At 43.8% G+C, this 12,994-nt stretch overlaps 2 protein-coding genes across 2 annotated transcripts; both read right to left on the bottom strand.

The window, feature by feature from the left end:
• Positions 1-913: 913 nt before the first annotated feature.
• Positions 914-8,632, bottom strand: ppox (protoporphyrinogen oxidase). The gene is given in 13 exon segments (NM_001173888.1): positions 914-2,062; positions 2,218-2,260; positions 3,321-3,470; positions 4,527-4,640; positions 4,757-4,875; positions 5,020-5,080; positions 5,228-5,421; positions 5,820-5,964; positions 6,055-6,187; positions 6,332-6,447; positions 6,535-6,669; positions 6,839-6,944; positions 8,576-8,632. Coding segments are annotated over 12 exon segments (1,431 nt in total). The 5' UTR covers positions 6,926-6,944; positions 8,576-8,632; the 3' UTR covers positions 914-1,928.
• Positions 8,633-8,842: 210 nt separating this feature from the next.
• zmp:0000000951 (uncharacterized) lies at positions 8,843-12,364 on the bottom strand. The gene is made up of 3 exons (XM_014157378.3): positions 12,194-12,364; positions 10,369-11,254; positions 8,843-10,126 (listed from the first exon to the last, which is right to left on the bottom strand). Exons 2-3 carry the CDS (start codon positions 11,235-11,237, stop codon positions 9,316-9,318), a joined length of 1,680 nt encoding a protein of 559 aa, XP_014012853.1. The 5' UTR covers positions 11,238-11,254; positions 12,194-12,364; the 3' UTR covers positions 8,843-9,315.
• Positions 12,365-12,994: the final 630 nt, after the last annotated feature.

The raw sequence follows: 12,994 nt of genomic DNA, 5'->3' as shown, positions 1-12,994 counted from the left end.
AGAGTTTCTGAAATGATTTTCCAAGTCGGAGCCCGTTTTGTTTTTGGAGGGGATCGGGGGGGGGGGGTTCACAATTGTCTTGAACGCACTGAAGTCGGAAGTCAGAGATTTTCAACTTCCCAATTGTTTATAATGCGGCATGCGTGCCGTCTGAAACCATTAAGTGCGCCTTGTCTGACTTTTAACGATAGTTCTTCAGCCTCTGCCGCTCTTTTGGCGGGGTGCTGGTGAAGCACGCCTCTTTTTCATGCAGTGCGCCAGAGCAGTTCTTCCACTGTAGGGAGAAATGGTATTGCATATTAATATATGTTAATTACATGCAAATAAACATTGCTTCGCTACCACACCCACAACGGGGGAAAAATAATGGTCTTGGATTCGCAGGTGGAGGACTTCTGTGAGGGGCCGCTGTTATGACTGAATTCGACCCAAAACCAACGAGGAAGTCTGCTCCAGTGTTGAGCGCGGTTGTATAAAACCAATTGGTATGTCAAGCAAAGCTCTAAACCGTGCCAGGCCGCTTTTAATTTCTATTCAGTTCGACTCGCCATAAGTTTAGCGTCTAAACTGTCCGTAAGAGAGCTTTAAGGAGAGGCAGCAGAGAGAAAAGCTCTCTCTCGCCTGCTTGCTCTCTCGTTTATGTGACTGACTTAAGGCCTCAAGTTGCTTTCTTATTTCATTCTGTGAAGTAGATCACAGAGGGAAGTGACTTGTGGCCTAAATCTGTCATCAGCTCACTGTTGTAAAGCTGTTTCTCTGCAGGATCTTTCCTCTGACCCTGGTTCTGGGCAGTAAAATATATTGATATTCACTGTCAGTTGAAAAGGACCTGAAGCAAGCCAAAAAATATCCCTTTTTTTTTTTTAACAGACACTTTGTCCTTCACTAAGACAGCCCATGACAGACAACAAGATGATAAAGCATCATATTTATTGCTCTGCAACATTCTTCAAATAATACAGTTTAATTTAATAAACTTGTATAAAAATACATTATCAAGCCATCCACTTGCCACTGTACGTACACGCTATAAATTAAAGTTTCCATTACTGTAATTAGATTCCAAATACATAATAGATCACCATATCGAGATCATCACATCAGTCTGTGCGGTTCTGTTACCACGGTGATGAAACATCAGCGCACATACTTTACCATAATATTAATAATAGATTTTTGTCTGCTATATTCACAGAGAGGATAGGGTAAAAAAATAGATGGCTGAGTAGGGAGAGTAGGGATATACACACCACTGATTATCACATCTTTAACATGTCTCCCACATCAAATATGCCTGTACATTCATGAAGGGGTGGTAATTTCTGTTAGCAAAAAGGCACCATAACTAAAAGATGAAATCTCATCCTGAATTTAAAATGTTACTCTACATTCTGAAAATTAAATCCTTGAAGTAAGCTTACGGGGACAGATCACCCAAAAACAGTTCAGATTGTGGTTCCCTTTTACATAGTGACTACATATAACTTCATCCAGCCCTTTAGTTCAAAAACAATATTTTATTAGAACGAGAACTGTTCTGTGGGTTACCTGTGATTTCCAGGCTAGTGGTGATGTCTCAGACAGAGTTTGTTTCTGATAGAATCATCTCTAGAGGTTTAAGCTGTACTTTGTCCAAATGAGATAGAAATGGAAAACTTCATAAATATGTTGCTTATAAATCAAGGATATTGCGTGACCTTTATTTAACTAGGCAAGTCAGTTAAGAACAAATTCTTATTTACAATGACGGCCAAACCCGGACGACGCTGGGCCAATTGTGCGCCGCCCTATGGGACTCCCAATCATGGCCGGTTGTGATACAGTTGTGTAAAAGCAAAAGTAAATGTAGAACGCAATGCGATGAGGAAAAAAAACAAGATCTCTTCACAATATAAGCTTATATCCATGGTTGGAACCTGAACGTCTGGTTAGACTTTTCCCACAAGGCCCTCTGCTGCCGTCCGTCCACTGAAGATGACATCATTGACCGAGACGCCGTCATAAGAGGACCCAGCCAGACTAAGGGGTAGATTGTGGTCTCTGATGTATTGTCTCATATTTTCTGTTAATAGAAAAACCAAGCCCAAATCAACAGATATGGTAGATAGGTATATTAAAAAACGACCCCCTCTTTTTCAATACAGGGCACAGAGACCAGAGATACCCAGCACAAAAGCAAAAGTCAAATCTATTAAATGAAGACTGTCCTCATCTTACCAAGTCGTTTCCAGTGTCCAAGGTAATATTGAGGAATGCAGTCCTAGAGGAGATAAATTACATATTAAGACAACAATTATATTAGCTATCCTGATCCCAGACCTGTATGAGCTAAAGCCGTCTCTTAACTATCATCGTAATGCCAAGGAGTTGGCTAAGCACATACAGACCTGGAACCAGCCTACAAATGGTTGAGGACGTTAAAACTAAGAGTGACTGGACAGGAAAGCTGGCACTCAGATCACATTTATGGAAGATAGCACTGAATGATGAATCCATCCTGTCAACAAATTAAAAAAATAGGACATTTGTTCCCCTACAGTGTCAATTCGGAAGTGATTATCGCGTCTGCTAGCTATACAGACCATTCATTCCAATTTAACTCTTTGTCTTGCTCAAAACTTCCTGCTATCTCTGCTGCCTGGTTGTTGGTTGACATGGGAGCGCAGAGAGATAACACAAATGGAAAAGGATTTGTTGGTGCTGATGAAATAAATGACAAGAGCATCTGAGCATACAACAGGGGGAATGACTTGGTGCAAGGGAAACATCAGGATTTGAGCTAGAATCAGATGCAGCACTATGAATACTGATGTAGCTGACTTGGGGTAGTGTGTGTCTGTGAAGATGTGTGTGTAGGAGTAGGGGAAGAGGATCTAACATCCCAGTGCCTCTCTCCATCCTGCCTATTTAGTTCCATAGAGGGAATGAGGGAGAAAGACCAATACAGAAACAGAGAGGAGCCATCTATCTGGTGAGATAGTGATCATCAACAGACGTGTTGATCTGTTTGCTCCAGGATTGCTCCCCTGGCACAGGGCTAAGTTATGACATAGTGGAGCTCAACTGAATACATTGTTGTTGGTTCAAATACTAACTGAATACAGGGCCCAATGAGGACCTCTGGTGACACATAGTGGTTAATGAATGAAATTGAACAAGAAGAGGCCTTTGTGCGTGTGTGTTTCAAGAGTCTCTTGAAACACACGCACACACACACACACACACACACACACACACACACACACACACACACACACACACACACACACACACACACACACACACACACACACACACACACACACACACACACGTCTTACCTTGAGTAGTGCAACGATGCTCCAGATAGGTGGTGTGGTAACGCCCAGGTGTGATGTCACGGCCTGGGTGGCCCTATCCAGGAGGAGCTGCTCAGTCACTTCATCTGGATTTCCAAACACTTCCTGGAACCAGGCCCCGCCCATCATCACCTAGGGAACACAGACAGTACACACACAGCGGATTCAAATCATCAAAGCTTGATGATTAGTTGGTTATTTTAATCAGCTAGGGCAAAAACCAAAGCGTACACCCAGGGGAGGCTCTGGGACTGGGTTTGGGAAACCCTGATTTAGAGAACTGCGTCTGCCTGCCTGCCAGACAGCTTAATATTAAATGAATCATCAAACATCCTTTGTCCTAAAGGACCTATAAGACCATCACTGAAGAAATGGAACTACATTCCACAACATCCTTGTTCAGGGCTACTGAGTTGTAGTCCCACGGATGGCTGCACCATATTTGCCTTGGCCAGCAGCTTGTCTGTTTGCATAAACTAACGTGTCTAGAGAAACAGGCATCTGCCCAGTAAACAAATAATGTCTTAAGAATGCGAGGAGGAACATCAATAATGGAGTGACATTTGTTGTAGAAGTCAAGTCACATGGCACCAGAGGCTATATGCAGTTAGTTACAGTGAGGGAAAAAAGTATTTGATCCCCTGCTGATTTTGTACGTTTGCCCACAGACAAAGAAATGAACAGCCTATAATTTTAATGGTAGGTTTATTTGAACAGTGAGAGACAGAATAACAACAAAAAAATCCAGAAAAACGCATGTCAAAAATGTTATAAATTGATTTGCATTTTAATGAGGGAAATAAGTATTCAGCAGGGGATCAGCAGGGGATCAAATACTTTTTTCCCTCACTGTATACAGTATGTCTTCCACACCAGGGTATTCCAAACAGAAACTCCCTCCACAACCTCCCTGTGACATGACCCCATAAGCCTGGCTGGGGCTGGACTGTGTAAGGGACTTGGGGATCTGTCATCCTCACGTCTAAAGCATGAATCATTTACGCTGAGCGTAATCCTGTATATCTTGATGGGTTCCACTGTGGTTTATACATGGTGGGTTGGTCCCTGCCATGCTGTGCATTATTAAAATAGGAAAGTATTCTTGCACGGCCTATAACACACACATTATGTAATTGTTTGTGTATGAGAGAGAGAATATAGTACATATACACATAATATATCTCTTACTGTTAGTCTGGTGGTGGGTCCTACAGTGCGGTTGTGCTGGGGGAAGGGCACAGAGTCATAGACCACCCCTAGGAGACCTCTGTCTTCTGAGGATGGCACCAGGTGGCCAAAGCCCTGAGGCCTCACAGACAACACTCACATTAGATACACACACATTCTGAAACACACCCATACAAAATAACAGAGAATCTTCCAAAACAAATTCCTTCATTCTCATTGAGAGTTCTCACCGTGACAGGCAGGACGGAACCCTCGTACTCCAGGTTTACCACGGCAACGGTCACTGTGGCGATCTCCAGTAGCTGCTGTGACAGGGGCTGTGCAGCAGAGGGCAGTGCTGAGGCCAGAGCTAAAACAACACACGCACAACTGAAGACCAACACCACACAGGCTTCCAGGTCCACAGGCAGAACGACAGGGACTGAATTTAGAATCACTGTTTGAACTTAAAAGATGTAGGTTCAGAGGTCAAGTTTAGTAAAAGTTAATTTACCTTTTGCGGGTAGAGCAGAAATGATATGATCAGCTTTGATGGTGCCGTCCTCCAGTTGAATCTATGTTCAAAAATCAATTCCACAGACATCAGTTGATTCATTTACTCAATTTAATAAACAACTTAAAAATGCATATACCACCACAACTCCAGTGCAATGGCAGTACACATACATGTGTCTCAACCCCCAGGTCTCCAGCAGTCTCACCTCCCAGCCGGTGCCATTAGTACTTAGCCCCGTCACAGGGGTGTCTCTGTGCACCTCTACACATCCCCCATTCCTCATCCTCTCCTCCAGGGCTTCTGGAAGGTTCTGTAAGCCCCTCTTCAGTGACCACTGGGCCCAGTTCTCCTGAGCGGCCCTCTTGGCCAGGGTAGAGGGGGGTACGTCTGGTCCAGGGCCTGGGGGGACAGTCACACTTGTTATTATTAATTGTTATTATTAATTGTTATTATTATTGCCTATTTATTGCATTTACCTCCCTTATCTCACCTTATTTGCTCACATTGTATATAGACTTATTTTTCTACTGTATTATTGACTGTATGTTTGTTTTACTCCATGTGTAACTCTGTGTTGTTATATGTGTCGAACTGCTTTGCTTTATCTTGGCCAGGTCGCAGTTGTAAATGAGAAGTTGTTCTCAACTTGCCTACCTGGTTAAATAAAGGTGAAATAAAAAATAATAAAAAAAAATCATCTACTCATTTAGACAGGTCAGCAATATGACCGTTATGGGGACATTCAAGACTCTCAGAATTCCTATGTAGCTTTGGTGTGGTGGCGGACTCTCTCTCACCTGAGCCCAGCAACATCCCCAGTACGATGGAACCTCTGGCCTTCTCTGCGTTGTAGAGTGGCGGGAGACAAGAGCGCACACTCAGCTTCCTGCAGTCCCCTGCAAACACTCCCCTGCACAGGCTGTCGATGGCAATGTCTGCAAGCTGCAGAGAGAAGAGGAGCATACTGTCACTCTGAACTGATGTGGAAGTTGTGTGGACATCATTTAGGGTCTGTTTTTAATGCCATCTCACCTCAGTGCCCAGCCTTCTCGACACGAAGGAATGAACAGACTCATCCTCCTCCTTTCCTCTGCTGATCAGTATCTCCTTCAGTACGCTCTGGATCAGAGGACGAGAGAACGGAGGGACTGTACGCACTACTCCACTGGATAGAGGGAGAGAGAGAGAGGGTGACTTGGATAGACAGACTACCTACAGTTGATTGATTTCACCATGTTGTGAACGCATGAACATAGCTGTTTGGGTCTAACGTGGTACTATTTTATCACTCATCCTTCCCCCCCCTTACCCTAAGCCAGAAGGCATCTTGTGTAGCTGGCCTCCCACGTAGAGGTAACGGTTCTTAGAGGCCACGTGATCATAGGTGACTGGGAGGACCTCGCTCTCCAGCCCCAACTCTTCCACCTGTAGAAAACAGACTTCGATTTTTACCTACTCTCTCTCTCTCACACACTCACACACACACACACACACACACTTTATAGTGCCTACCATGTTGAGTGTGTTTCGTCCCACGGCTCCTGCAGGTCGTATCCCTCTGGGTCCATGTTCAAACACAGCTCCATCCTCCCTACGAGTTGAGCTTAGCCAGCCTCCGAACCGTCCATCCCCCTCCAGCAGCACTATCTACACAGACAGACAGGGAGAGATATTAATCTACAGTTGTACCTGTGCAGGGCCTTGTGGGCATCTCATAATAGTGTAATAACAGCTTAATTACAGTATGTTTGGCCTTTCAGTAGAGCTGTAGCCTACCTGCAGCATATGTGGAGATAGTTGTGGTAATGATATTTACCTTGGAGACCTGGGGGCTCTTGCTGAGGTGGAAGCAGGCTGACAAGCCCCCGATCCCCCCTCCCAGGACAGCCACCGTCTTCTGCATTCAACCCTAGGATGCCCAGCTGTGTGCAATGGGACAGAACAGGGCTGTAGTGTCTATTCTGTACCACACAAATCCCTCAAGCATCAATGTGTAAATGGCATTAAGAGCAACTGAGCAAGCCAAGTAATGTTAGTAGAAACTTCAGTGAAGTGACCAAGCTTGGCTTTGGTTAACGTGGGGGGAAACAAGGACAGCTGCACACTGTCAGACCGGTAACTATCAAGAGGCCTGGCCAAGCCTATTTGACCCCATGATGAAGTATTTTTGAAGATGAGCTTCCCCATAGGGTGATGCAGTGACAAGGGTTTGTGGAATTCAGCTATGACTACATCGATTCGCTCAAGGTCAATACTTCAAAAACTGTAATAGTTAAACACTTACCTTGTACCTATGTTTGTGCTCTGTAGTTCTGTGCCTGTTTGCTGAAATCCATACTTTTTAATAAAACGTTCATCAAATACAACCACCAACCGTTTCCTAATTTCTGTTGCTCTAAAATGGTATGTCATGTGCCAATTGAATCTCAGATTAGGCAGGGTAATGTACGTTTTAGAGCAATCTTTGAACAATAGAAAATGTGGAAATGGTCAGTGGTTGTATTTGACAAACGTTTTGTTAAAAAGTATGGACAAAGGCACGCAACTACAGAGGACAAACATAGGTACAAGGTAAGTGTTTCATAATATACATTTTTGGGCGAATCGACGTAGTCAGAGACTGACTTCCACAAAGCCTGGTCCCTGCTCAACTCCGTTGGTGGAGTTAATCCGAAACTTCCTTCACCACGAGTTGAGTTTAGTTAGCTACAAGGGCCCGTTACTAAAACAATATGACGGTGTCTCTCACTCATCAAACAGATGACTGACAGAGAGTTGGAGCCTATGTCTCCCACTAATCTGAGTGGAGAAGGAGGGTTGGGTCTGGGTGGTGGCCCCTGATAAGATGACATAATGACAGCCACTTTTAATCTGCTGTCTGGAGACTCAGAGACACAAGAGAAATGTACTATTGAAATAAATACTTTCTTGTACAGTCAGTGACAGTTTTCACTCGGAAACAGTTGAGCATATGTCTAGCAGTAGCTGGATACAGCAATAGCCTAAACACAGCTAGCTTGAAGATTAGCTTTTTATTGTGAACACATCATTTTTTACTTTAGTTTATTTGGTAAATATTTTTTTTAACGCTTCTTGAACTGCACTTGGTTAAGTGCTTGTAAGTATGCATTTCACGGTAAGGTCTAGACTTGTATTCGGCGTATGTGACAAAGTTTGATTTGATTTGCTAGCTAGCTATCTAGTTTGATAAGTAAGGCCAGTGAACGTGCAAAGGCATGATGCCAAATTACGCTAGGGGCCAAAGGCAGTCATTCGGTTGTGTGCAGTTTTACTGTAAATGACAATACACCGGTATCATATCCAATTGAACAAAGTAACGTTAGTTGTTTTGAAGGAGTCTTCGCTCACAACACCTGTTGTCAGGTGTTATCCAATGCATTCAAAAGAACCGCAAACGCTGTTAGCCGGTTAGCAAGCAACACAACTGGGGAAAAGTGTAGCATACGTTGCAAAGGAAGGCACAACTTCACGAGAGGTAAACTGACATGTCGATGTGCTTATTGGAATAAATGTAGAAATGTCTAGAATTTACCTTTTACGGTCTAAAGTTGGAGTCACGACTCATATGAACCTCCGTGACATAACGTTGATGACAGAGGACTTCGTCGCTGCTTTGAACAACCAATTACAATCACCGATTTCCTCTTTTTTGCTGGAAATCCTTTGCTTGTTCTTTCTGTTTTCTGTATGGTTGCCATCTAGTGTACGGGAAAGCATTTACAACATGGCTGCTTTCTTTTATTGCTATGTGGAGTTCATAACCATTCAAAAATACAATGACTCATTTGCATACCGGTAATTGTATTTAATGTGTTTATTTTTATTTGCTTAAAATCACAATGACCCATAACTTCATAAACTGGATACAACTTTACCATACAATGATTATTTGTACATTTGTATTGTATTTGTGAGACATTCTACTGCACTGTTGGAGATAGCAAAACACTTATGTTACTGCACCTGCCATAACACCTGCAAATCTTGTAAGTAAACATTTCACTGTAAGGTCTTCACCTGTTGTATTCGGCACATGTGATAAATACAATTTGATTCGATTTGAAATCTGTGTACGCTACCAATAAACTTAGATTTTATGTAGATTTTAATATAGAACATGGACCCAGTCATTCAGATTATCCAGAGCCTCTGACGTCTCACATCATGGCTTTGATACAACAGGAGACAGACACAAATAATGTATCTAGCTATCTAGCTAGTTAATTAAAGGTTAAACAAAACAAAACAAATACAGTTTGTTGAAATGACATGTCACTGAAGCTTGCAAGGGTCTGCCTGGTCCTTTCCCCCCCACACCTCTGATTCCAAAAGTTCTACAACATAATGAACAAGGGCAGCCTTTCTGTGGGAAGCCAATGCACTACACAACAGCTCCTGCAGCCTGGGGAAGTCCAGCTCCCCTGGGTGGAGAGCTGACACCAGGAAAGTGGTATGTTTGAGGCCTAGTCGACCTAGGGCCTCCTCACTCCACCTTCTAACCTCTTCAACAGCCCCTTCCCCCATTAGGTCAGCCTTGGAGAGGACCAGGAAGCACATCCTCCCCTGAGCTGACAGACTCTGCAGCAGCTGGACACAGACCTGGCTAAGCCTGAGAGGTGAGACCAGGATATAGACATCACATAGTGGGTGCAGAGGAGTCAGCGACATCGGAGGGAATGGAGATGGAGGTTGCGGAGAAGATGAAAGAGCCTTCTGATCTGTCTTGGTCGACGAGGGAGCCAGATCCCCCACCCTGCCCATGCCTGGTAGATCCCATAGCCAGACATTAGGCAGCTCAGGGTGTGGGAACCCCAGAGCCTCCATGGTGGTTTCAGTGACTCCAGTGGGAGACGCCCTCTCGTCCTGGTTCTTCAAGCCCAGGAGGGAGTTGACTAGGCTGGAGCTGCCGCAACCCGTCTGCCCCAGGACCCCCAGGTCCAATCGGAGGTGCTCCAAGGCCGTGAGGGCGGAGAGAAGTCTGGATGGGGGGTTTGTCAGATCTCTGGACTGGAACAGGTGTCCATTCCGATCAATGTCCCCCGGACGCAGCTTATCCATTCTCAGACCAGCTGACAGCAGAGACCTGCAGGGAAGGATACGAGCAAAAGGATGCAATGATACAACGAAGTGTGATTTGGGTTAAAAAAAAATCCATATCACATGATATTACAAATTAATGGTTTGTTTTACATTATCTCCTCAAGGCACAAACTTCATTATTTACTCTGAATCTGGAAAATTGCCTTGTAGTTTCATTAATATGAGTTATCTGTACACACACTGTTTGCACAATTAACCATAACATGAGACTAAACACACACTCACTGTTCGTCATTCCTCAGCAGTTTTGGAACTCTGTTTTCTCTGAAAACATCCACCATGAACTGACAGAAGGCTTTCTTTCTCAGCTCAGGCAGAGCTGTAGTCATGGTCGCTCCAATCTCCCTTAACTCTAGTAATGTTTGCTTCACATCCTCTGGGACCTCAGCTTCTCCAGCTGTGGCTGCCAGCCTCTTTCTCTCAATCTCCATCTGACGGGCTCTCATTCTCTCCCAGGCACAGGTCTTACAGGGTCCTGTGAGCTTCTCCTGGATCAGGTCCCACTCCTGTTCAGCTCTGACTAAGAACAGCGGTTGGTCCCTGTCACGGAGCTCCATGATAGGCCCTGGGAGGTTGTCCTGGTGCTGCACTGAGGTGAGGACCACCAACACATCGAAGTGTTCAATAGGGTGGTTTTGGCCATCGAGGCTTGGAATTGTCCAAATCCGAATGTTGGGGATTTTAGGGTGCAGGACCATTAGTGAGTTGGGGACGATCGGTTGGTTGTCAGTGGGAGGGTCATCTCTCTTATTGTCGTCCTGCTCACTTTCCTTAACCTGTCCTTTTTCTTCTCTCTCAAACACTTTAGTTAGAGTCCCCGAAATCTCAATTTCATCATCATCACTAGCTTCCTCATCCTCACTTTTCTCCTCCTCCTCCTCCTGCTCCTCCTCATTTCCTAACCCACACAGTGCTCTGGCCAGCTGACTGTTGGCCTCCTGGGTTCCCCCAGTAACAGCCACATCTAAAGGGAAGTGGTCATACAGTTCCAACGCTGCCACCAGCGTGCCTTCCAGTCCCGTCGCCCGTGGAGACGATCGCCATGGTGCCAGCAGCAGCTCCACCATTTCTTCCCTCAGTTTCCCAGTCATCATGAGCTCAGTTCATCTCCCTGAGAAAAAACAAATGAGTATAAAGGTATTTGTCACAATTATGTGCTCCTAAGACTTGATATTGTACAAGATGCTCTTGTTACAAAACCAATAACTAGCCTACGAATATTTTTGCACTCTCTTTGTCTAGGGGTCCTATGCTCTTGACCTCTTGGTCGGCCAGTCCAAGCTTATTATATATGTTTTCAGTTGGTGACTAAACATAAATATGTACAAAAAGGAAAAATACCAAAGGCATGCCCAAACTAAAGGTAAAAAATAAATGAAAGGCCTCATGGCCACCAAACAAAACCCGCAGCCTTTAAGGCTTGCTAGCTGGGAAACTGACTGACGATCACCTTCTTCATATTATTCTTCTTCTTCTTCAATGAGGTTTAACGGCGGTTTGCATCCATAATGTGTTGCATTACCACCACCATAAACTATCAAAATGAAGAAAGTCGCACACTCCATATATAAACTCCCAGCATCTTAATGGGTATTTACCAACGTTTCGGCATCACTGTGCCTTCCTTAGTCAACAGCTCCACACAAACTTTTTTTCTGGGTGTGCGCCAGCTCATGTTTTTTAATCTAGCATTACCACCACCAACAAACTTTTTTGGCGGTTGGCATCCAACTTTATGTTCCATTCCTGACACCTACTGAACTGACGATCACCTTTACTGACAGCACCTGCTTATCATCCAGGCTCAGCACCTGCTGCCTCCTGGGGGAATGGAGTTTGGAAGTGTATCCATCCTGTCAATGTGTTGCATAACTGTGTGCTTACACTACACTACCTACTACATAACACTATGGAGAAAGAAATAATCAGATTTGAGGGTAGCACTTTACATTACAGCACTTTATCCCGTCTACTGTAATGTAAAGAGATACTGATTTAGTTGGACGGAGGATGGAGAATACTTAAGCATAAATAATGACAGACTACTTACCTGGCAGAGATAAAAGAAAAATTATATGCAGACTTGATTTTAAGGCTAATATCACTAGAGTGGTTTTTCCTCTTGTATCGAGTAATCCTTCTCTTCTGGAGGTTTGCCGAGGTAGTAAGTTCTTTAGGAATAACATCTGAACCCCATTCACTTCAATGTTGACCAAGTCAGTCACATGCTGCATTGTAAATAAACCACAGAACCTGCTTCCAGGATGTAGATTTTTTTCAGGTGGAACAAGGTGTGTGTGTAGTCTGGCTGGCCACGACCCACGGGACAACACAGCGAGCGAGAGGCTGGTGTTAGCAAGACTATGGTGTGTGAATACAGAGAGACAAACTGGTGACTTATTGGAAAACACAAGAACTGTCTAATTTTACGACATGAATATTACTTCATATGAAACATGGAAAAAAAATATGACAAGAATATTACTTGGTATGAAACAAGATAAAATTTGTTGTTTGATATTCAGATCATAATTATTACATTACAATTACAAATGCCACTTATTTTACTGTACATTTAAGACAATAACCTACGAGTTTCTTCATAGGCCAAATGTAATGTAGAGCCAAACAAAAGCATTATTATGACATGTGTGCAATGAAATTACTTTGTAGAGGTTTTTAATCATCCATTCACGAGAAACACCATTCTCAACAATGTAGCCTACTAACCTAATAAAATGGTCCTGTATCCTGTTTGAGTGTGAACAGCTAAGAAGAACAATGGCACTTCTCCCCAGCAGATGTCATCATTGCTTCTCATCTCAACCTACTAATAGTAACGCCACTCAGT

This window comes from Salmo salar, chromosome 02 (genome assembly GCF_965601325.2).
Source record: "Salmo salar chromosome 02, fSalSal1, whole genome shotgun sequence".
Classification (NCBI taxonomy): Eukaryota; Metazoa; Chordata; class Actinopteri; order Salmoniformes; family Salmonidae; genus Salmo; species Salmo salar.
Note: the sequence above shows the minus strand (reverse complement) of the source record. Positions and strands in the feature narration are given on the sequence as shown.

Coding starts and splice junctions, on each gene's coding strand:
- zmp:0000000951 (XM_014157378.3), bottom strand. CDS start 11,237: ATGATGACTGGGAAACTGAGGGAAGAAATGGTGGAGCTGCTGCTGGCA. Junction 10,127..10,368: donor CTGCTGAGGAATGACGAACA/GTGAGTGTGTGT, acceptor CCTTCCCTGCAG/GTCTCTGCTGTCAGCTGGTC.